The sequence below is a fragment of the Parasteatoda tepidariorum genome, chromosome 5 (genome assembly GCF_043381705.1).
Source record: "Parasteatoda tepidariorum isolate YZ-2023 chromosome 5, CAS_Ptep_4.0, whole genome shotgun sequence".
NCBI lineage: Eukaryota > Metazoa > Arthropoda > Arachnida > Araneae > Theridiidae > Parasteatoda > Parasteatoda tepidariorum.
This window is the reverse complement of record NC_092208.1, coordinates 72,954,397-72,976,374: the sequence shown is the minus strand read 5'-3', so window position 1 is coordinate 72,976,374 and position 21,978 is coordinate 72,954,397. Positions and strand designations below refer to the sequence as shown.

General features: G+C 26.4%; 3 protein-coding genes across 4 annotated transcripts in view; 1 reads left to right on the top strand and 2 right to left on the bottom strand.

Moving 5' to 3' along the window:
* The window catches only part of LOC107453861 (general transcription factor 3C polypeptide 3), a 43,519-nt gene extending 41,742 nt beyond the window's left edge, over positions 1–1,777 (top strand). For both annotated transcript variants that reach the window (XM_071180607.1, XM_043045280.2), the window contains exons 26-27: positions 53–126; positions 1,595–1,777. In XM_071180607.1, the coding sequence (XP_071036708.1) occupies positions 53–126; positions 1,595–1,705 (185 nt within the window). In that variant the 3' untranslated portion in view covers positions 1,706–1,777. The remainder of the gene's footprint in view (positions 1–52; positions 127–1,594) is intronic.
* Positions 1,778–4,421: 2,644 nt separating this feature from the next.
* On the bottom strand, positions 4,422–14,423 carry LOC107453862 (gastrula zinc finger protein XlCGF57.1). Its single transcript, XM_071181076.1, has 4 exons — positions 14,405–14,423; positions 10,589–10,707; positions 8,074–8,272; positions 4,422–5,515 (listed from the first exon to the last, which is right to left on the bottom strand). The coding sequence occupies exons 1-4, from the start codon at positions 14,421–14,423 to the stop codon at positions 5,007–5,009; spliced, it is 846 nt and encodes a 281-aa protein (XP_071037177.1). The 3' UTR covers positions 4,422–5,006.
* Positions 12,802–21,978, bottom strand: part of LOC107453865 (zinc finger protein Xfin) — a 40,492-nt gene continuing 31,315 nt past the window's right edge. The window contains exons 9-10 of the mRNA XM_071181075.1: positions 19,692–19,989; positions 12,802–16,451 (exon numbers count right to left, since the gene is read on the bottom strand). Of these exons, the coding sequence (XP_071037176.1) occupies positions 16,156–16,451; positions 19,692–19,989 (594 nt within the window). The 3' untranslated portion in view covers positions 12,802–16,155. The remainder of the gene's footprint in view (positions 16,452–19,691; positions 19,990–21,978) is intronic.

Below are 21,978 nucleotides of genomic sequence, written 5' to 3'. Positions count from 1 at the left end.
ATAATATTTATAGCTAATGTATATTTTTCTTAATTGAAAATTTTACTTACAGGTATCAAAGATCTTGCTGTTCATTATTATAAAAAAGCTTTGATGGCACCAAATTTCATAAATGGACCTGACAAGGTAAAAATTATATAGTTTTATAAAGTTTTAAGCTTTGCTTACCATTGAAATAAAAAGATGCTTTATCTAAAATAATATAAATTAAGAAATAACATAAATTATAAATTAAGAAAATTTTGTTCACTTTAAAGCAGTATAAACTTTTATCATTCAAATAATATAACATACAAACAATTTTATAAAATCAAGGTGTAATCATTTGAGTAAAAAAAATTATGAGCCTGCCAGGATTGTCTGGTTAAGCTTGTATATTTTAGAATGAGAGCCGGCCAAAGAATCCCTGTGTATTAAATGGTGACTGGTGCTTGTCAAATCTGTTGGTTTCACTAATTCCTCCAAGTTCCCCTAATAAATCAATACCTTTGGGGGTACTGAATTGAAGATTTGTATGTTCTCTGGTTCAGGTCAAAATTACAAACTGTGGATAGATAAATGGAATATGATTGGGTCCTTTTTGTAAAACGGGTTGTGACGTGGGTGGTTGAAGTTGTATTCCTGATCATAGATGGCCCCACTGAAAAAATAAGAAACGCACCCTCTGCTTAAAAATTCGCTTGATTTCAAGCTAGCTTTGCTGGTATTGGCAAGTAACAAAAGTAACAACAAATTATGGCATGCTTTAAAGTTTTAAATCTTATTTGGATTTCATAAAAAGATAATACACTTGTTAAGAGTTTGTTTTAATCAAATATTTAGCTCCTTATGAGTATGTTTGTTTTTATTTAAAATAAAATTTCATTTTGGTACAACTTTCAAAAAAATCTTCGACTTACATGATCTTAAATATAAAGCTAAAATTTATATATGAAATTATCCAAACCTACTAAGCAAAATAGAAATTTATTCAGCAATTTCATACACAAGTTTTTAGATTTAACTATGTTTTTCGATTGAATGATAGAAACAGTTTTATCTCCATTGAATAATAGAAAAAGTAGTTTAACAGAATAGCAACAAAATCATTTACCTAAATATTTTAGAGCTGCCAATGAAAGAGTTGAGATAAATGGGACATGATATTTTCATAGAATTCTAAATGATAGGAATTTTTTTTTTTAAACCTCTAATCGTGCACTGAATTCAACAGAAGAAAAATATCCAAAATTTCTTGGTAAATTAAATGCTAAATAGTAATTGCATCAAATCACATAACATTCTTACAATTCAACGGCTTACTATTTCCCATAACTACTGAGAGAATTTTGTAGTAAACTGTAAAAAATAGTAACCAAATTAACTTATTGAAAGTTTTTTATTGTACTTTTATATAGTGAATACTATTAGGATCAGTATTGAAGCCAATTTAACTTAAAATAATTCAGCAGAGCAGTAAGTTAGAATAACATCTAAATATTTTGTAAACATAAGAATTAATCACTTTGTATCATATTCCTTAGCATATTGCATAAAATTTTGTGTGGCAATCATTGTAATAGCATTATAAAAAAGAGAAATGTTATATTTTCAGGATACATTTGATCTGAGACGAGAAATCGCCTACAATTTATGCTTAATTTATAAATCAACTGGTGCTTTGGACCTTGTTTATTTATACTCTCGAAAGTATATTACTGTATAATATTCCTATTTTGTTTGTTTTATGAAGAAGAAAAAATCTTGTAAATATTGTAAATAAACTCTTTTGTTGTCATTCATTTTGTAAGAACTACTTTATTTTCACTTCTATGTTCAAAGTTCAAACATATCCAATTACAAAAAATAGTAAGATATAAAAAAATGCCACTAAAATTTTATATCCTGAGAAATATAAAAACAAAACATTAAAATTCTTTGTCTTAATACAATACTGAAGCAAAATGTTGAAATAAAAAACATAAATTGGAAAGTAAATATTATGAATTATATAGAAGAATTAATTGTAATTGGGGTGCTCCGCTCCTGCTGGACGACTCTCATATTGGATCACTTCGCGATCTGAGTTTGCTTTGCTAGCAGTGATGCCAACTTGTTCCGGACAGCAAATATTTATTTTAAAGTGGTAGTTTATCAATTGTGATTTTTGGTTTAATAAATTCAATTTAGCAGATTTTTATCCAACACTATTTCTAAATAATCCGTAGGCTTATATAATTTGCCGCTTTATAGTATTAATGTCATTCTATACCTTTAAAAAAGCAAGCAAAAATAGTCAAATATTTGCAAAATTTATTCTGTGGTTACTTACCGTTTTTTTTAATTATTTTGGCGTGTCCGGAGCAGTTGGCATCTCTGAGCTAGTGACGCATTTTAATCTAGCTTTGTAGGAATGCTCGTACTCTTTTTTTTTTGTTAAATGAAGTTATTAGAATATGAGACATATTCATCCTGTAAAACCTTTGATTTATATGCATATCCATTTCAGCAAGCTGTTAAAAACCTACTGCCACATTAAAGCTAAAAGTTTGTTTTAAATTTACACAATTGAGCTACATCATTTAACATGCGTAACATAAAGTTAAGCTATTCTAAATATTTATATGTACAAAACAATTGCCTCTTAAGAAATTATTAACACAGTATACGAATTATTTTTTAAGAAGTTAAGATCAGAATTAAAAATTCAGTCTTCTTAAGAAGAAAAAATATACAGCTTATCTGTTTTCATATATTCAAATATTAATTTTACTTTTTTTCTTCATTAATAAAGTTTTTTTAAGAAAAGTAGGAATATGTAATAAGTTAATCTTTAATTATTGTTAATAATTTTATTTGACAACTCCACTAATGAGGCATATTGGCTTGTTTAAACATATATATACTAGTGTATGTCATTTATAGGTACTGTTTTTTTTCTTCTTCATGCTTATGACTTATTCGTTTGATATTTCAGTTTGCAGCTCTGTCTTGCCAGTGCGAGAAAGAAATTTCATCAGTTTTTAGCGTTTAGTTGTTTTATATAAGAATTTAGTTAGCATCAGCGTTTAGTTGTTTTATATAAGAAAGACCATTTATTCAATTATCTTTTACGAGTTCTTAAAATCAGCTTTGTAACATATTCAATCTTTTCAGATAAAAATTCTTGTTTTTATAAAATCAGACTGTGAATCTTTTACTGTGATATTATGTATATTTTACCTTCTTTCCTTCACCCCAATGCTTCCCGAAAAATATAAATCTTCCAAAAAAAATGGCAGTTTGAAACATAAAAAAAAAACATTTATTAATAATTGTAAATAAATTTTGAAGAAAATTAAACCACTAAAACAAAACTTCCTGCACCTTCGCTCTCCATCAGAGCCCTACCTTCTCTGTTTGTTTTTTCGCGTTTGGTTGAGGGTGGTGCCACCAGACATCACACTTACTTTTTAGAATTTTATTTTTCAGCGAAGTTTCAAATGCTATACTAGTAGTACAACAACAGAAAATAGGATATGTTATTTTCAGATATATTTTTAAATATCTTAATTACTTGTTAAGCACAATGCTCATGCTCAGACTTTTTTGAGACTTGGAGAGTTTTTTTTTTATTAGTGTCTATTTTGCCTCACATAATGTAATATTTCTAAAGTAGAAACTTTACAAAATTAATACTACGAATATTTTTCAGATTAACGATGGCTGTTTGTTTACATAAAGAAATTTAAGCAGAAAACAAGATTCCAACTAGCAACTATGCTTTCAGAGCTTACTTGGAGCTTTTGGTAGATTTTACACAACATGCAATGTTAGGTATATAGGAAAATACTAGCAGGAAGAAAACTGGTGTGTTAAAAGTTCTTTGAGAAGACCCACCCGGGGCTGTCAAGGCATAACAGCCCATGGTGGGCCAATGCTTTTAGTGCCCATCCCAGTTTTCTAGACCTAGGGCTTTGGGGTGCAGTTCCAATTGGTCTTCAGTTGGGTGGTCAGCTGTATATGCATACCCTCCAACTGCTACAGAATTTCCGTAGTTTCAGAAATCTTACTTTCAGACGGTAGCAAAATTAATGTCTTAATATTTAAAAAAAAATTAATTTTAGAGTAACTTGTCCACTATTACTTATAAAAGTGCAGGCCATATGGCTAGATTCTTAAGTTCTGATAAAAGTTTTATGAGAGATCCATTTGCTTTAAAAATTTCTACTTTGGTTCGCTACCACTAGAAAAAATTATTTTCAAAATCCTCATAAGTTGGAGGGTATGTATATGGAACACCCAGATTTTAGTACCCAAGCATATTTGGCTCTCATTTTAGCCATGCATTGAAAGGCTGAGTCAACCTTTCCTGGTCCGAGAATAGAAACCTAGACCTGTGACACAGGAGTTATTGATCCTGGAAAGAAGACAGTTGTAGATAAAAGCAAATTAGAAGAAACTGAGTATTAACATTTTTTTAATGAAATCTCAAATTACAAAAGAATTACGAAGGTACATTCTGAGTAGAACAAAGTAAGTAGATCAAGTAAATATAAGCTCAATAATTTTCTGATATGTCATAATTGGCATAAGTCATTCCATTTTGTTTGTACGATTTTTGACATACTTATAGTATAATTGATAGGACAAATTTAAAAGTGTTTAAACATATATATTACAATTTCATAATTGGCAATTAAAAATTCATAGTTCCTAAAAACACATTTAGAAACACTTTGATTGTCTTAAAACTTAATAATGATTAAAATACATTCTTTAGCAAATATAAATTATTTGGCACTATAACTTTGGCAAAATATAAGTACAATTTAACATGGCCCTTTAGATATTACTTAATTTTAATACATTCCCAAACTGGATATCAATGGATAATTTAACATTTACAAAAACAACACACACACCAAAAAGGAAAAAAAAACAGTCAAAGAAAATAAATAAACGGTAAAACAGTTATAAGTAAAATAATACGACAATACAAAACATCAGTTGAATAAAATACAACAGCAATAAGAATGCATCACATTTCACTCATCATTAATTAGCTGACAAGACTGGTGCCTTTTCAATCGTAAATGAGCAGTTAAGTTATCCTTCCTGTTGAATTTTGCACCACAAGAACCACATTTATAAGGCTGTTCTCCAGAATGACCTTTTGAACGTAAGTGAGCATTCAAGTTATCTTTCCTATTGAACTTACGACCACAAGTTTCACATGTGTACGGCTGTTCTCCAGTATGTATCCGGATGTGAGTTTTAAGATGAGAATACTTATTAAATTTTTTAGGGCATTCAACGCAGAAAAATGGTTTTTCTCCCGTATGAGTCCTTAAATGGTCCTCCAAATGACCTCTTTGGCAAAATGTTTTTCCGCATTCTATACAAGTGTACTTCCGAGGTCGAGAAGAAGATGTACCATCAGAGTTGCTTTGTGTGTCTTCTGGATCTTCTTTTATACCATTGTCGATCTCTGCGGCAGGAATACCCCAAACACCTTGGATGAGATTCAAGAAAGTGGAACGCAAGGATCCAGAGTCTGAAAATAATAGTCATTACGTTAAAATTCAAGTACATTTATTTAATTATATTAGTAGCAATCATGAAGTCTTTTTTTTTAATTGTAATTAGGTTAATTAAAAAATATCTTCATTCAAAATCTGAAGTCATTTTACAATAGTGGAAAAATAGCTTTGGATTAAAAAAAAATTAACAAATTTTTACTTACCTTTATGCACTTTGCTGAAGCAAAAATAATAATAATAAATAAAATAAATGAATTAAAGTTAAAATTCACACATATTTTAAATTAACTTTGAAAACTCAAAATAATCCTTTAGTTTGCGATTAAATGAATTTATACTTTAAGAAATATATTTTGTTTATTATTTTCCATTGAAAGCAAACACCTTTTTAAAATATGCATCTTAATACACAAAGGCAATAAACAACAAAAAACAAAATGGGTCGTATGAACTAAATTCTGTTTAAAAAAAACTTTAAACCCGTAAAAAATTGGAAAATAACTCAGTTAAATGTCTGAAAGGTAAAGAATTGTAGCAATTTGAGATTATTTTGTAAAATGAAAGTTTATTCACAAAATACAAACATAAGCATAAAAAAATACCCATAAAAAAATTTATTGATAGTTTTTAACTTAAAATTAGTAACCTATGTTTATTTTATTTATTTATTTTGCTTCATATTTTGCAACTCTTACCTAACAAGGAGATATCCAATAAACATATAATTTATAATCTTTCACAATTAGTAAATTCTTAATGGATATGGAAAGAAAGAATTTTTTTCTGAAGTCTAGGCTGGGAAATACTTTGAAAAAAAAATTAATGATGAGATTTAATTTGGTATGTCTACCACTTATCAAATTGATTACACAAAAAAAGTTGATAATGGAACTTCACATGCTGGAAAAAATATTCCATTTTAAGTTTCTGCTTTTGGCTATGATTTCAAAATTACATTACAGCTATAAACATTCATATTAGTGTGATTGTACATCATTCATCTGTAAACATTTCATAAAAAGAGAACTCAAAATAATTTTATTATCAATTTCAAACAATAAAATATTTGCAAAATAACATTTGTTCCATTTTTTTTTTAAATAAATTATATTCACCAATCCTAGAACAGTAAAAAACAAATTATTATATAATTTCAATATAATTATATAATCCCTTTAAATATTTAGCAATTAAATACAAATATTGATGCAATCTTTTAAATACTAACAGGATATGCACTTTCTAAAAAATTTTTCTGAGTTAAAAACTTAACTCCGCTTTGAAACTTAACCAAATAATATCCAACTACTGAAACAAAAATGTTTTGTATATTCTATTCACCCTTTAAAGAATATTAAAAAAAGAATTTATCCAATGTGTTTAAAAAGTGAGTTAAAAAATTTTTAATATAAGATAAATAATAGCTGCCACAAAATTAAAGTATAATATAAACTCCATTAATGACTATTTAATGTTCATTTTTAAATAACAATACTACTTTTTTCAATCCCATTTGAAATATTACCCATCAAATATTGTTTACACTCATGCAATCAGTATTTAAGGTTGAAATCATTCAGATTCCAATGTATATCCTGAATTATAGTAGAACTCTATTAATTCAGATATTTTAAAAATAAAAATGTGATATATTTTCACCATAAACACCAAAACTTAGACCAAAGTACCAGGGACCGTTAGCACCAAACATTGTTATTGTAAACATTAGCCTATTACATTTTAATTATTATTATTGAAAGAATATCCAATAAATCGTAAATTTAATAATTCACACTGGACTTAGGTTAAATAAATTTTCATAATTAGACAATGGAATGCGTGATCTCCATAAGTTAAATTAAAGAGGGTTTAAATTAATTTAAATATGTGAAAACATTAAAAAAATTTAAATATTTTGGTAACCTAATAATTTTATGATTGCAAAAAAATTATTTTGTAGTTTTTTATAAGAAATCTTATTATAGATTATGCAATTATTGAAATATTCAATTATCTAAGTAGACCTGCTTGCTGCAGTTGTACAGTGTGCAAAAATATATTTTACAAAAATGAAAAAAGGAACATCCTTAATAACTTTTGATCTAATGATCAGATTTTCACTTAAGATGTAACAGATGGGAGATTATTATGTAGTAGTTCCTGAGAAACCTCCCCTCCCCCCAGGATCAAGAATCAATCTTTATGCAGAAAAATAATTTTTTTGTCTTATTTTGTAACTTAAAATATTGCTTTCATCAATTAATTAGAATAGAGGTCATCCCTTTAAAGCACAAGTCCTAGTACATAATGATCTGAACACTAGATCATAAATTATTCAGGTTTTTTGTTTGTTTTTTTTGCACACTGTACAATACATCATATTTTTAGAGAAATTTTTATGCTCTCTTATGCTTCAAACAATGCGCAGCAAGTCTATCCTTGCGATTAAACTCATGTCCACAAATGTCACATTTAAAAAATTTCCTGCCGGTATGCAGAGTTTTGTGTACAACGAAGTTCTGTTTATGGTTGAATCTTCTTCCACAGAATTCGCAAACAAATGGCTTTTCACCAGTATGAGTGAGAATATGGAGTTTCAATGCAGAATTGGATGGTAATGCTTTACCACAATATTTGCAAACATATTTCAGTAAAATACTCGTAGAATCAAAAGTACCAGGATTGATTACTTGCACTACATCAGACACATTGAAACAATTAGTTTTTATTCTTTTGCCTGAAAGGGGAAAAAATGCACATAAATAAAACCACTAGTAATAAATATTTGTAATTCAGTTTATGGAAAAAGTACAATAACATTCAAAAAACACATTCGATTCTTTTTTCTGAAAAAAAGTAATAACTTTCATAAATATTATATAGTTTACTAAGAAATAATCATATAATAATAAAAAACAAAGTTGAATTAGGAGAAAAAAATTAAACTAGTTTTTATTCTTCCACCTGAAAAAGGATAAAAAGTGTACATAAATAAGACCACTAGTAGTAGATATTTCCAATTCATTTCCTAGAAAAAGTATAACAACATTACAAAAACCTATTTGATTTTAAAACAAAAATATATAACTTTCATAAACATCATGTTGTTAAATAAAAATATAAAATTTAAAAAAAACAATATAATAAACAAAAACAAAGTTGAATTAGGGGGGGAAAATATAATACATTTTTATTCCTCCACTTGAAAGGGAAAAATTTTACATAAATAAGACCACTAGAAGTGGATATTTCCAATTCATTTAATAGAAAAAGTACAATAACATTCAAAAACATATTTGAAAAATAACTTTCATAAATATCTACTACTTATAATATCATCAACATTGGAGAAATAAAATAATGGAGATTTTACCAGCAACATTTTTTTAGGCTACATTTTTTTAGTTTTGATACAACATGCATAATCATGAAAGTCGAAAAGAGAAATTCAAAATTGGAAATAATATAAGCACTTACATTAAGCGAAGTAAAAAATATGTATATAAATCTTAATCTAAATATTTTTTAAACCATTAATTATAATTACTTAAACTATAAACACTCAACATACTGCAGTACTGGCAATAGCACCATCTGTTGAAGAATAAGAGAAGTATTTTTGCCATCAGTTAATATTTAATTGTCAAATTTTTTGTTAAAAAAAATTTCTTTAACAAATACAGAGAAATTTGAGAATATACCGGTAAACAAGAGACAGTGGTAAAATACAGGAATCATCATTAAAAAACAGGAGACTAGGTTGGTTTGTATCATGTACAATAATGTTCAATAAAAAAAACATTATACGTAATCAAAAACAAATTTGAATTTAAAAAAATGAAACAGTATTCAAAGACATATTTGAAAAAACATACAATCACATAAATTGAGCAATAAGATTTTAACTATCTAAAAAATTAATACTAAGTTTATGGTTCAATAGAGTTCAATTGACCATCAAATTCAGTGATACATTACTTTAGCAAAATAACAAAAATTTTAACAATTTCTTAAGAGAAAGAGAAAGACAAAAAAATAATCAATTTTAAAGTTAATTAATAAGTGTGATTAAACTGTTCACTTTTGACACAAAGACTATTAACAAATAAACTATTTAACAAATTTTAATAATAATAAAACACATTTTTACTTTAAAATCATTACAAATAAACATAAGTTTAAAAAAATCTGTTAAAAAATAAAAATATAATTTTTAAAAAAAAAAAGCAATAGAATTGAAAAAATTACGATTTATATACCTACAAAGCTAATTACAATTAAACGTAAGTTATGTATGTATGCGTCTATATACATATATATATGCATGCTCCTAGTAACAAAAATAATGAAGTTCGTTTTTGCATTGTACCAGCTTTATTTTTAGTTGATAAAATCAATACATAGTAATTACATAATTAAAGAAGTACAATGCATACAAAGAAGTACAATGCAATTACATATTATAGAAGTATATATGTTGTTAATAGAAAATAAAAAGTAAGTTACAAAGCATCGAAAAGCATTTTGAATTAAATTAAAGAAAATTAACAAGTGATTGTTATGTGCTAAGTAAAAAACTGTGATAGTGATTGTTTTAGTGGCAATTAAAAGATCTTCAAATGCTTTGAACACACAAAATGTTAAAAATTAAAATATTATATATAGATATTGTATTATATTGCAAACAACTCTACATACACAAAATATTATAGAAATATCAGATATGAAGACAGTTACTGCACCCCAGTGGCCCTGAATTATTAATTGGGCAGGAAAAAAAATTAATGGTTGATTAGATACTGCACTATATACAAGTATATTTAATATTACAAGATTCTGCCAATTATCAACTAATTAAAAAATACTCTAATAGTAGCAATAATCAAGCAAAGTGAGAACATTTATTTAAGTATAGTTTACAATTATTTTGTATGAAATATTTTGAAACAATTTCTCTGTGCATTAAAACATAAGAATACATCACATTTCTCACAAATTGAGGTTGTCTTGTACGAACAACTTTCCAATTTGCATCTCTGTTGCTTTTGACTTCTTTCAATTAAGTGACTTAACCCATCATATCTTACAACTTCGCTAGGTCTAAGAGCTGGATTAAATCTTTTCTTTGAAGGTGGTAAAATCGGGCTTTCAACTGATGGCCTCTCACTTTTAACAGGAGCTGCTGATTGAATTAAAATTAGAGTTTCTGCAATATCAAATGTAAAAAAAAATTTAAAAATTTCCAAATTATATATACAACACAATATTTTTAGAAAAATTATTGATCGATTAAATTATTGATTAATAAATTATTGATTGATCATTAAAGCATAAGTTTTCTACTAATAGGCTACATTTCCATTTGCAAATCAACTTCTAATTATTTTTTCAATTAAAAGTACTTAATTGGGTATAAAGAGTCTAATTTGTACTATGGAATATTAGCATTTTGAAAATTAATAAAAGATGCTTTCCTTATTTTCTCCGCTACGGATGTGCTGCCATATGCTGAGCAAATTCGACAGTGTACAATCTTATATTATTAATGTTATTAGTAGAACACAAGGTTTTGCCATTAAAAATCTTAATAAATAAGGAATATAAAGTGAAGTAAAACTGTGTTCGAATACTAGGGGTGAAGAGGTTATATTAAAAGAGTGTAGCCTATTTAGTAAATACAATTAATAACAGTGCAGACCAATAAATATACAGTAGAATTAAATTTAGAAATTTACTTGACTGATTAAACCTATTCATTTTTAAGTCATGAGAGCAATTTACAAACTTTAAATTGTAGTTCTGATAATTAAAACCATCTTGCACTAAACATTTACAATTTCTATTAAATGTATTTTTATTTAATTAATAAAATTTTTAAATAAATTATTAATTTTATTGCAGATAAAATGCACTCGTATAGTTTTCTCATGATGAGATATTTAAATTCCCCTTGAATACATAAAAATGAGCTATCATTAGCAAAGTAACATACTTTTAAATCAATTAATAATATTACAGGCATAATTCAGTAATAAGTCTTTACAATTCAATCTTTAAATTATGCTTCGAAACACAAAAATTAGTTTTTACCAAATTTCTAATAAAGAAGAATACATATTTTTTTTTCCTTCAAATTAATAAAAATCTCTTACCGTTTTTATTGCTGATAAAATTTGACTTTATCTTTTATAATGAGATCTTTGAATCTAACTATAAAGACAAACAGAAAACACACACAAAAATTAACAGTTACCAACTACTAGAGAACTAATATATATTTTTAATTTAGTTTCTAAAAACCTATTAAATCTTATGCCAGATTTTAGACGTGTACATCATTAGTCTGTGACGTGTAGCCCAATACAACTGAGAAACACAAATAAAATTAAATTCTTTACAGTATTTACAGCTACTACATCAGTAAGTCGAGGACTGCAATTTACTCTTAATACTTTATCTTATCTACTCTTAATATTTTAATTCATTTTTAATCTAATGCGTTATAAATTCAATAAATACATACACAATAAATATATGAATCGATTTAATAAACATAAATAATCTGAGTAAATAAATAAATCTGAAATAAATTATTTATCATTCAATGGCCAAAAAAAGTTTTTTTTAGTGCTGTTAATATTTATTGTTAGAAAAATTGTCTTTAATTTATTGAATTTGTAGTCAATTAAGTGCCTTAATATAAAAATTTAATAAAGTTAGTGAAGTTAATCGATTTGGCAAGAGCAGCAATCAATTGTAAAACATGAAACTTAAGCTGCGTCTTAATAACTCAAAAGTTAGAATAAAAAATTAAAGTAAAAAGAGTTTTTTCAAAGATTTAAATATTTTACTTGGAATAAGAATGCAACTTTTAACTTCATAGGCAACATGCAATTTAATGACAGACTTTTGAATTTTAAAAATATACAAGTTAAAAAGATGTTTCATACAATATAATTTTTGTAATGCACTTGCAAACTCTTTACAAGTACTCTTCACAAGGTATTATTCATTTACAACTTTCACAAGATGGGATGAAGAAAAACACTTAGCATTATTAATACTCAATCTAAACTTCAAGTTCAGAAGTTACCATGAACTTCAAAATTTATAGCAAAAAGTTAATTTATTAAACAGTAATAATTTTATTAACTTATTTGATTAAGAAATTTAAAGCAAAGAATACACTTTAAATAAACTGTGTTAAAAAATAAAGCAAATATAAAAACTGAGAATTAAGTCAATCTAATTTTGTATAGAAAAAGTGAGAGGAAAAAGTAAGAAAAAGAATCAACAAGACTTGTAGAATAAAGATTTATTAAACTTTCCACAGAAACAATACAATATAATTTACCAAAGAAATGCAGAAATGTGTGAAAGTGAATTAACAGTCATCAAATCACAGAAAATAGGAAACCATCAATCATGCAACAATTATTTCACAACACACACATTGTTATTTTGAAACTCCATTTGCGAAAATATATTTATTAATATATATTTTATTTTCACAGAATGAAAATTAACTTTTTTTTCCTATTTATTTTTGTTGTTACTAATTAAATTTAGAAAAGCTTTTTCGCTATCTTCAGTGATTCTGCTTGCATGCCACGGTATGTCAAATAAACTAAAAATTACAGATGACAGGATGCAAAAATAAAGTTGTGTTGCAAGTTTGGAATGCAAAATTTTACCTGGCATAAAAAAATGAGATAAACAATATAGATTTGTTTGAGTTAGGGCAAAAGTACAAAAGCTTGGGAAAGAAAAAAAAATTGGGGAGACTTTTTTTTCTCCTCTTTCAACCTTTTAATTTTTTCAAACATAGTTTAAAATGCAAATTCATTTCATTTCACATAAATTTTTTTAATATTTGAACATAAAGAAGGTTTTAAACTTTAGCTTTTAGTAAAACAACATCTTTAAAAAATTAAAACATAAAGTTCAGAATCCTGAGGACCCATAATTTTAAAAATCTAGCCAAAATCACTGCTATCTCTATTTTTTTTTTTAATGTTAACAGTAAATATGTATGGTTAAATACACTAACATAGTTCTTTGATGAAATTTTGTAGTTACTCAAAGTAAAAAACTCAATAGTTAGCAAATTATACAAGAAACTATCTTAAAAACTAAGCATTATGCAGAAAAATACTCTGTTAAAGTTATAAAATAGCATCATATTAATATGTTAAGCCACCATATAAACATGAAGGTTAAAAGATACCAGCCACAAAACAACATTCCAAAACCAACTTAGGTTAAAAGCATAGATGATTATCTTAATGTTAGAAATCAATGGTCTAATATTGTGATATGGAGAAATTAATTGAGCACTGAAATTAGAAAATTAGATGGTGCACTGTGCAATTCATTTATTTATTTTCATTTTTATTTAAGAATTTTTACTGAACTGCCAATAGTGCCTGTAAAGGACATAATGATAACATTTCTAAATAAGATTTCATAAAATGTTGTTTTGATGATTTAATATTGAGATTAATTAAACCAATCATCGCCTATTAAAGAAAAGAATTATGGAAACTGGTGCATCGTCCAGGAAAAGGAACCAAGACCACCTGCATGGCAGATCCGTATAAGCAACAATTGTTGAATAGGTGATTTTTGGTTTAATTAAGCTCAACAACAATCATAAGAAGTATTGAAATACCTGTGCACACCAACTTTTCAATTTGTGATTTTAACTTAGTTTCTTAATTTTAAAATTACTTTTAAATTTCAGACCATGTTTATTATTAAATTTGCAAGCATTCAAATGTTAAGAAAACAAGAACTCAAATGTTAAGAAGTTTCACGGTTCACTAAATACATCCAATTAAACCAACTAAGTGAGAGAAAAAAACTATTTTTACTAAGTGAGAAACAAAGATGTGATAGGATACCTGATTTCAAATTATTCATGCTTAAAGTTTTAGTACAAAAACATACAAAAGTCATTGCTACAAATCAACAATAACCCAGACTCAAATAAAGCTTAACTGTATTGTTATTTGATTTAAATAATCAAAATTTTTAAATCTTTGGAATAAACAAAAATTGACTTACATTCGAAACATTTTATCTAAGTAATTAAACATTATTATTTATCACTTATTACACATATCACTTTTCCAAATTGAAGAAAATTTACAGACAGTGATTTATACCAACACATGTAAACACTACTGTAATGTAAACATGTACTGTAAACACTGAATTTAAACAAAAAAATATATTTTTTGAAAAATGTACATAAAATACAGTAGCATAAAATTTTAATTGGAGTGAACACCTATAACATAAATGTTAATATTATTAAACCAATTTCACATGATAAATAGGAAGTATAAACATTTATGTTACAATACAGCATGTACCATGCATTAAATACATTCCACTTACATGTTTATCAAACGATTTAACTTTACAGATCACTTTTTAAATTCATAACATACCTTATATATTTTTCATTTCATATCTCGTTCCTATAATACTTAAGTAAAATATATTAATTCCTATTCAGCTTATAACATAATGTATAGACTTCTTGGCTATGCCTATTTCCCAGTGCCTGAGTGGTAACACTTCGAGTTTCCGCGCCACAGGTCCTGAGTTCGATCCTCGGGCCGGGCAAGGTTGACTCAGCCTCTCATCCCTTCAGTGGGTCGATAAATTAGTACCAAGCATGCTTGGGAACTAAACACTGGGGGTTCTGCGTTCAGCTCAGCACCTAACATCTACTCGTGCACTCCAGAGTCCAAGGTCAAGAAAACTGAGATGGGCACAGTAGGCCTTGGCCCTCTATGGACTGCAATTAGTTTTTTTAGACTATACATATTTAGTCAACAAAACTGCATTACTGTATATTACAGCAGTGGTTCCCAGTGTTCTGTGGAACTCAAAATTTCCCTGAAAGTATCAAAAGGGTTCTGATAGGATTTTTTTTTTAAAACCAGTGATAATTATATTTAGAGTCAATCAATAATTCATAATTCATTTAATATTTCAGTTGTTTATATGAATTTTATGTAATGCCAGTAAAAAAAAAGTAGTATAATTAAGAAACAATTTTTTTTCAATGAATGAATAATATTGAATGAATTATGAAAAGGAAATACATTTATAAAAAATTTCCATAAGTACTTCTAATCAAGCTTTTCAATTCAAAATAAAATAACCAAAATCAGGAAGAAGGCTTTTCTGGTAACTATTTTTAATGCTTATAACAGTTCTTTTTTTAAACCAGAATTCAGCTCATTTCATACATTTTCAGCTAATATGCCACATACCAAGAACAAATTCATAATTTACAACATTTCAATTATCACATTTAATATTTTCAAAATAATTAGTATTTTTTATTTATTTACTTATTTTGGTTTTTGCATTCACAGCTGCTAATGAACTTCTTTTATAATACTGGGGTTCTGCCAAAAGTAACTTGATCACTTAGGGTTCCATAACCCTAAATATCGTGAAATGCTGTATTACAATATAAAATACATTTTCTGAACAATTAAAATTATTCTTAACCAAATATAAAGTAAAAATGTGTATTGATAAATAATTTTTTTCTATAACTAATGACTTGCGTACACACATCCATGCAACTTAAAAGACTATTGTTACTTTCTGCTCAATAACCATCACACATCTAGATATGCATTCGTTTATGTACAAGAAGTCTATCCTTTCTGCTAAAATCTTTACCGCAAAGATCACAGACATACGGTCTCTCACCCGTATGGACTCTTATGTGACGAATAAGGTCCCGTTTTTGGCGAAACTGTTTTTGGCATTCCTCACATGGGAAAATCTTAGCAGGGGTTTTGGTAAATCTGGTGAAAAGTGGTTCATTATCAAACAAATCATAAACAGATGCTTTATTGTCTCTTGACTTTATCCTGCAGATTAAAGTATCATCACTAGAATTCCAGTACAGTATGGAGTCTGAAAATTTGTAAACATATTAATTTTTAATAAAAAATATATGAAAATCATGATTTTTGTTTTAAAAAAATTCAACAACAAGGAAACAACTGAATTAAGTGAAATCAAATATAAAAATCAATAAATTAACTCAACACTGCATAAATTTCAACTGAAAATCTGCACATTTTATAAGTTTACATCTAGTATTAAAATTAGGGAGATTGCTTTTTTCACTAAGTAATATCACTTATAAAGTTTTAAAAAAAAATTTTAACAAGTACAAAAATTTTAAAATAAAATAGTTTTTTTAAGACAATGAGCAAACTAAAACTCATATAATGCAGACCATACATTGTTATACAGTGTAAGGATAGCAATCTATCATTACTTTCAGTTAAAATATATACACATATTTTTCTAATTATAACCCTCTAAAGCCCAGTTTTGTAAATACTTATGCCTCGACTGATACCATTTAATGAGCAATTTATTAATAAAGCTCAAATTAAGGTATTAAAGGTACAAAATGGACATATTATAGTTTTGGTTCTATCTACAAGAAACTTTCTCAGTGTCAAATCAGTAAATTTTAAACAAAAAAAATATAAATTGGCACAAAAATGCTTGTACTTGGCATGCAATTATTTTGCATTTAGGCACTGAAAGATACTCTTATTTATAGAACTGAAACATAGTTAGTTAATTTTTTTACCTTTATTTGTGCTTAATTCATGTTGCTTTGCTTCAACCGCACATAGCACAAACTAATCCTTATTTGGACAACTTGTGATTGATATATTGTTTTTACATTGAATACATCAAGAAATTCACAAGAAAGAACAAAATTAGGCAATAGAGGATTAACTACAAACAGCAAATTAAAACAAATATCTAATTCTATGGAGAAAAAAAAAATCAAAGCTAAAACTAAAGTAAATACAAGCAGATAAAGTCTAAATGAATGTAAATAAATAAATTATAACTAGAACTTTTGTATAAAACAAAGCATGCAGTTAATGCATATTAAAATTTAAAAAGCAAAATAGTGCTTTATTTTAAAAAAGTAATTAATATGATTTTTTTAAAAATCTTTCAAATATTTGCAACCGCAAATTATGACCAAATGGCAAAATGTGCCCTAAAAATTTCTTTACATGTCTTCAAAAGTAATTTGTTTAGTATTATTGGTAATAGTAATGCTTTATGTTATAGTACTTGATAAGTTTTATAAATCGATTAAAGTCTCAACTGTGTCATTTGAAATATTTTGTTCCAAATTTATTTTAAATAATTTGTTTAGTACTAGACAAATTAATTAAAAGATAATAAAATAAAAGTAACAATAAAAAAGACAAATGTACAGTTTATTGAGTCTTATGTAATTTATTTTTTACAGGTTAGATAAAAAAAATTAATTAAAAAAATAAGCAGTCTTAACATCATTAAAAAGATATTAAGGACAAAAAGGAAAAATAAAATAATAAAAATTAGATATTAGCAATATAAAAAAAATACCGAGAAATATTTGTACAATAAAAGATTATAATAACAGTTATTTAAGTGCAGTAAATGTTACCTGTAGAAACCATAAGTAAAGTCAAATGCTTTTAAACTTTTCTTATTGCAATAATAATAATTAAACTAATCAGCTATTGAATAAACAAAAGAAACTAATTATTTTCCTAACGTTATCATAAAACATAATTTTTAATTTTACAATATAGTTAAATCTTAAAAATATTATCCAAATTTTTTGATGAAACCAAAAATAGAAAAACTACTATATGACAATTCTTTTTCTTCAAAAATATTTCAATATAAGACTAAATATGAATTATAGGCTAAATAAAATAAAACATCATTTCAGGATTTCAAATACAAGTGGCTTTTCTCATAAATCATTTAAATAAAAATTATAAAATTGGTATTTACTTAGCCATAAACATGATAACTATGTATGTTTATGTCAAGTGGACATCATTATTGTACTCAACACATACATTATTGTACTCAAATTAATATAAACATCAACTAGCAAGATACAAATCTCCCGAATGAAAGTATGTATGAAATGAATTATAAACTCATAATAATATGAATTTAATTTAAATTATGTACTGTAAGGAAATTAAGATAATAGCATCAAATGTTAATAGCATGATAAGATAATAGCATCAAATAAAATATAGCATAAAATTTATAATGTCAAGCCACTTATGGAATTTAAAAAAAAATTAACAAATTTATATATACTTTCATTAATACCTTATTTGATATGAAGATTTCAAAATTCTTGCTAGTTTCTGAATTTGCCAAAACTAGGAGCATGTTTAAAACAGCATTTGTGTAATTTAAACAATATTCATAAACTATTAGTTGTATGATTAACAATTTCAAAAAGGAAAATGGAGATGGCACATAATTCCAATAAAAAATATAAGACTAAATAAAAAAGTAGAGCACACAATGCAATATTATGTATACACTTGAATTTTTCTAATAAATAAAAATGGTTATGGAGTTATAAATTTCCTTTTACATTATGAATTTATTAAAATCAGATTTATAAAAAAATTTTAAATCGTAATATAAAAAAGTGATATTCAGTTAAAAATACAATGGATTCTATGAAAACTTATTCTGAATATAACAAAAATTGTTCAATCCTTAAGTTCAATATTTTAAAATTATGATACTAAAAGGCTTTATAAAGTATTTATTCTAACACACTAAGAATGAGAGTTTTATATTCTAAAAATCTGTCATCCTAAGGTTATATCAAAAGGAAGACATTTTCAAATGTATTATATAAGTTAAAGTTTGTAATAATACAAAAATGAATGTAATTATATAAGAAAATGTGACATAAGGTTTAATAGAAATTGGCATACATATGCACATAAACATTGATATTTTATTACAAATCAAAAATGAGTAAATTTTTAGTTAACAATATAATTACATACATTGCAAACAGATTATAAAAAACACTGGTCCAATGAATGAGCAGATGCCATGTGCTCAACAAAATCCACATAATTACAAAATGACAATAGAAATTAGCATATATGTACTTTTGGCTAACCACATATTAAAAATGAGTAAATTTTTAATCAGCAATATAATTACATGTATGTATGTACATTAAAAAGCATATATTACAAAGAAATCAGAAAAATCACTTTTACTGTGGATGAGCAGATGCCATGTGCTCTACAAATTCCACACGATTCCAAAATGCGCAACTACATTGCTTACAATTAAAAATGTTTGATTCCATGTGACTTATCTTGTGCCTGTTTAAATAACTCTTAAAGGGAAAATTTTTGTGGCATATGTCACAGGTATGAACTTTGGCGGTAACTTTCTTAGGAAACACAATCGCAGTGCGCTGTGACATTAATTCTTCTTTGTTTTGAAAATATATTGCAGATTCCGTTTTACTTCTAGCGTTTCTTATGATCTTTTTCCGTTCATTTGATAAATACCTTTGTTGATGGCCGTAAACTATAATGAAGAAGAAAAAAAACATAATTTTATATCTAAGAAATTTTACGTATTATGACATTTTTATTATTTCAGTTTAAAATGTTGGATTAAATCAACAAATCGCAATTTTAGTAAAGGCTGGTGTAACAACTAACTGCCGCAATAAAAGATGTCACCAACTTCAAAACCTAGAATCAATCAAACAAATTAAGTGCTCAATTTTTATAACAGTGACCCTTGTTTAATGCTTTTTTTATATATTTTCAAAATATAATACATTAAACAATCAAAATCAGTTAATTAAGTAAAATGACAATCAAAATTTGCAACTGTATCAATTGACAAAAATTCATTTTTTTACTTTTTTAGGCCAGAATCCTAATGTTTCAATAATTTGTAATATGTTTAATGATGCAGAACCAACATAAAAATGGACCAAAAAAAAGTCTTAATCACATAAAAAAGTGCAAAAAAAATAATATATAAAACTATATAAGATTTCAGGGGAAAAAAAGTTCTTATTAGAAGTATAATTGAAAAGAAATACAAATGTATATACTGAATTATTTGCTGAATGAAAATAAATTTAAACAAGAACATTTTACTAAGTTCTGACATTGTGAAAAACTGCATTCGAAACCAGATTTAAAAATAACAAAAAAATAAATAAAAAAAAAACAATTTATTGTCAAATGAATTTGCGACAACAATGATTGATAAATTTTAAGATATAAAACTCAAAAATAATTTCTGCAATTTACTGGCGCATTTTTAAAACACTCTTTAAAAAGGAACAAAGGGTAAATTAAGCACATTTTTCAATTTTGATTGTGTTTAGTTTATGAGCCCTTTAATAAATTAAAGTGCTCTTAAGTCAATAAATAATAATAAAAGGTTATACTGATTTTTTTTTATTGAATCAGCCTAAATGCACCCACCTAAACATGGAATCTTGAATTAAAAAGGATACGTACTTGTCCAACTCTTAGAGGTCGTGATAGAAATGCCAGATGCTTTTAAAACCAAGTCTTATGATGAGGTAGATAAGACATACCATTCTTAACTTAGCCACTGAACGAATATTTACCATGCTAAATACACACGCTGAGCAGCTTTAAATCAATTACATCATTAAGAAGCTTTGTCTAAACAGGTTTCAAAGAAAACATTTAAGTCAAATTGATGGTATAGTTTTATCAGCAGTAAAAGCTCATTATCAAGCAGACTGCTTTCATGAGAATTCTATAAAAAGAATGAAAGACAAAAAAATTTTTTATAGCAATCAGAGGAAAGTATCAGAGATAAATCTGCATGCAAGGAACTTTTTCTTAGAGCTACACGACCTAACACATAATATCATGCACATGCAAAAAAATTTTATTTTATTTTCATAATTTTCTTCTCTTTTCATTAATCTTTCTATTCTAATTTATTGATGAATATCTATTTTAATCTATCAATGAATATTTATTTTAATAAGCTTAATATGTAATGAAATATTAAATTAAAAATAAAAAAGTTTCCATTAACATGGTAACAGAGTGGAAGAGAAACAGAGGAGGGGGGGAGGAACAGGAAAGTACCTTACTTAACTTGGAATATAGACTCAAAAGTATTAAGTAACTCTAAAACAGCACAATTTTTAAAATCAGATAACTAAAAACTACCTAAAGTCATGGAACATCAAAAGTGTAAGTTCCAAGAAAATGACCCATATTTAATACATGCATACAATGTGTTTATGAAATAACTTTGCTGACATTCGACCCTCTGTAAAGCTCACAATTTGAGTGAACGTAATTAAATTTTTTACATGGGTATTATGAACTAGGCACTCAAGAATGATGTTAAAGACAATTTCTTGGCTCTCAGGGTTACAAAATTTATAAAATTTCAAATGGCAATAAGCCTTTTTTTTATCAAAATGTAATTACGACGTTAGGCTTTGCCAAGTTCAAGTATATTCTCAAACATTAAGAAAACGCATTTAAATCATTTTTGTATTTTCTCCTCAGTTTTGTCATCATAGGAGCAAGATGATGCAACATATTTGAAA

What these genes read in the sequence shown, in the direction of transcription:
- LOC107453862 (XM_071181076.1), bottom strand. An exon ending in CTCTTAGACCTAGCGAAGTT is followed by an intron (nt 8,273 to 10,588) that starts GTAAGATATGAT and finishes ATTTATTACTAG; the next exon opens with TGGTTTTATTTATGTGCATT. An exon ending in CCATATTCTCACTCATACTG is followed by an intron (nt 5,516 to 8,073) that starts GTGAAAAGCCAT and finishes TATTATTTTCAG; the next exon opens with ACTCTGGATCCTTGCGTTCC.